The 1,446-nt window shown below is 35.3% G+C and overlaps 1 protein-coding gene across 1 annotated transcript in view; it reads left to right on the top strand.

Moving 5' to 3' along the window:
* LOC106871566 (inter alpha-trypsin inhibitor, heavy chain 4) overlaps positions 1-1,446 on the top strand; it is a 29,071-nt gene that overhangs the window by 19,115 nt on the left and 8,510 nt on the right. Inside the window, exon 12 of the mRNA XM_052968104.1 lies at positions 429-447. Coding sequence (XP_052824064.1) covers positions 429-447 — 19 coding nt within the window. The remainder of the gene's footprint in view (positions 1-428; positions 448-1,446) is intronic.

Genomic DNA, 1,446 nt, shown 5'->3' with positions numbered 1-1,446 from the left:
TGTGCTAACGATTCTGCCCGGCGTGCTGACGATTCTGCCCGGCGTGCTAACGATTCTGCCCGGCGTGCTAACGATTCTGCCAGCTCGCCACCTTCAAAATTTTACAATATTAAGAACTACGTCGTACTCACCTTTAATACTTCATGTGCAATTTAATGGATATTTATATATGTAATACTATTTATCCAGTATTAATCTATGCAGTGTCATTCAGTTTCACTATTTTTCTTTGATAGCAACTTTGACTCCGCCATTTTCCGAAGAAAACTGAACAAGCAGAAAATGTCTCTTTTCATTTTCTCTTTCTTTTTTTTTTTATTTCAGAGGTGGGAAGAAAGTTAAACTATTTTTGCAGTTTCTCTTTTAGATCCGAATATAATTATTATTATCAATGTTTTAAATTATGTTAGCATATAAATTATGATTAGGTACAGAACTGGCTTTGTGGTAAGAAGTTCCCTTCTTAACCACATGGTTCGGGGTTCAGTTCCACTGCGTGGCATCTCTTACGGAGTTAGCAACGTGGAGGTCATTGATGTGCATGAGAAGTATGGGAGCATGTCCGACATTTGAAACATGCTAAAGTCTGTTGTATCACGTGATTTCAGCGTAAATTGTACATCCTCAGCAACAGGTACGCCAGCATCGAATACCAGATCAAAAATCCGTCAAACAGATATAGATTAACACTGATACAACAGTTCCATCCGCTGGTGCTGACGAAATGTCGTCAACCGATATAATCTGTGCTTCTTAGTACCCAACGCCTATAAGAAATGATTTTTCAAGACGATTACTGCAGTCTACAAGGTTTTTGACAACACATCCAAGTTACGTTGGATATGCAAATTAATATTTGTTACAAAAACTGTTTCCGTTGCTAATAGCTAATTTATACACAGCTCTCCAGTTTTGTGTGACGTCACTGACTGTTTAGTCAGTCTTAAACTATATCGATTTGACACATTTTCAATGTAGCATTCGATGCTTGAGCAGCTGTTGCTGAGGAAGCATAATTTACGCTGAAATCACGTGATGCTACAGTTATAACGAAATTTTTGTTAACCGATACAATCTGATTTTAAGCGTCCAACGTCTATATGAGTGCTGAAAAGTTCCTGGGTAAAAGAAAATGCAGGAGGATCAGTCAATTATGCTTTTATTCAACCTATCTTCCTCTCAAATTCACATACTTATTACAGCAGTCCTTCAGTTTTTCTGAAATCTGTAAAAGAACTCGGAAAGTTGGGCCTCCAAGCAGGCCTTTCGCAATACCCCTAAAGCCATGAACTTTTCAGTAATATATATATATATATATATATATATATATATATATAATCTGGTAATTAATCATATATTAATTAATATTAATATATTAATTAATAAATTAATATATGATTAATTACCATATTTTATAATAATGTATTACCCATTACCAATCTCTCA

Source organism: Octopus bimaculoides, chromosome 5 (assembly GCF_001194135.2).
Source record: "Octopus bimaculoides isolate UCB-OBI-ISO-001 chromosome 5, ASM119413v2, whole genome shotgun sequence".
Classification (NCBI taxonomy): domain Eukaryota; kingdom Metazoa; phylum Mollusca; class Cephalopoda; order Octopoda; family Octopodidae; genus Octopus; species Octopus bimaculoides.
This window is presented reverse-complemented; position numbering and strand designations above follow the sequence as displayed.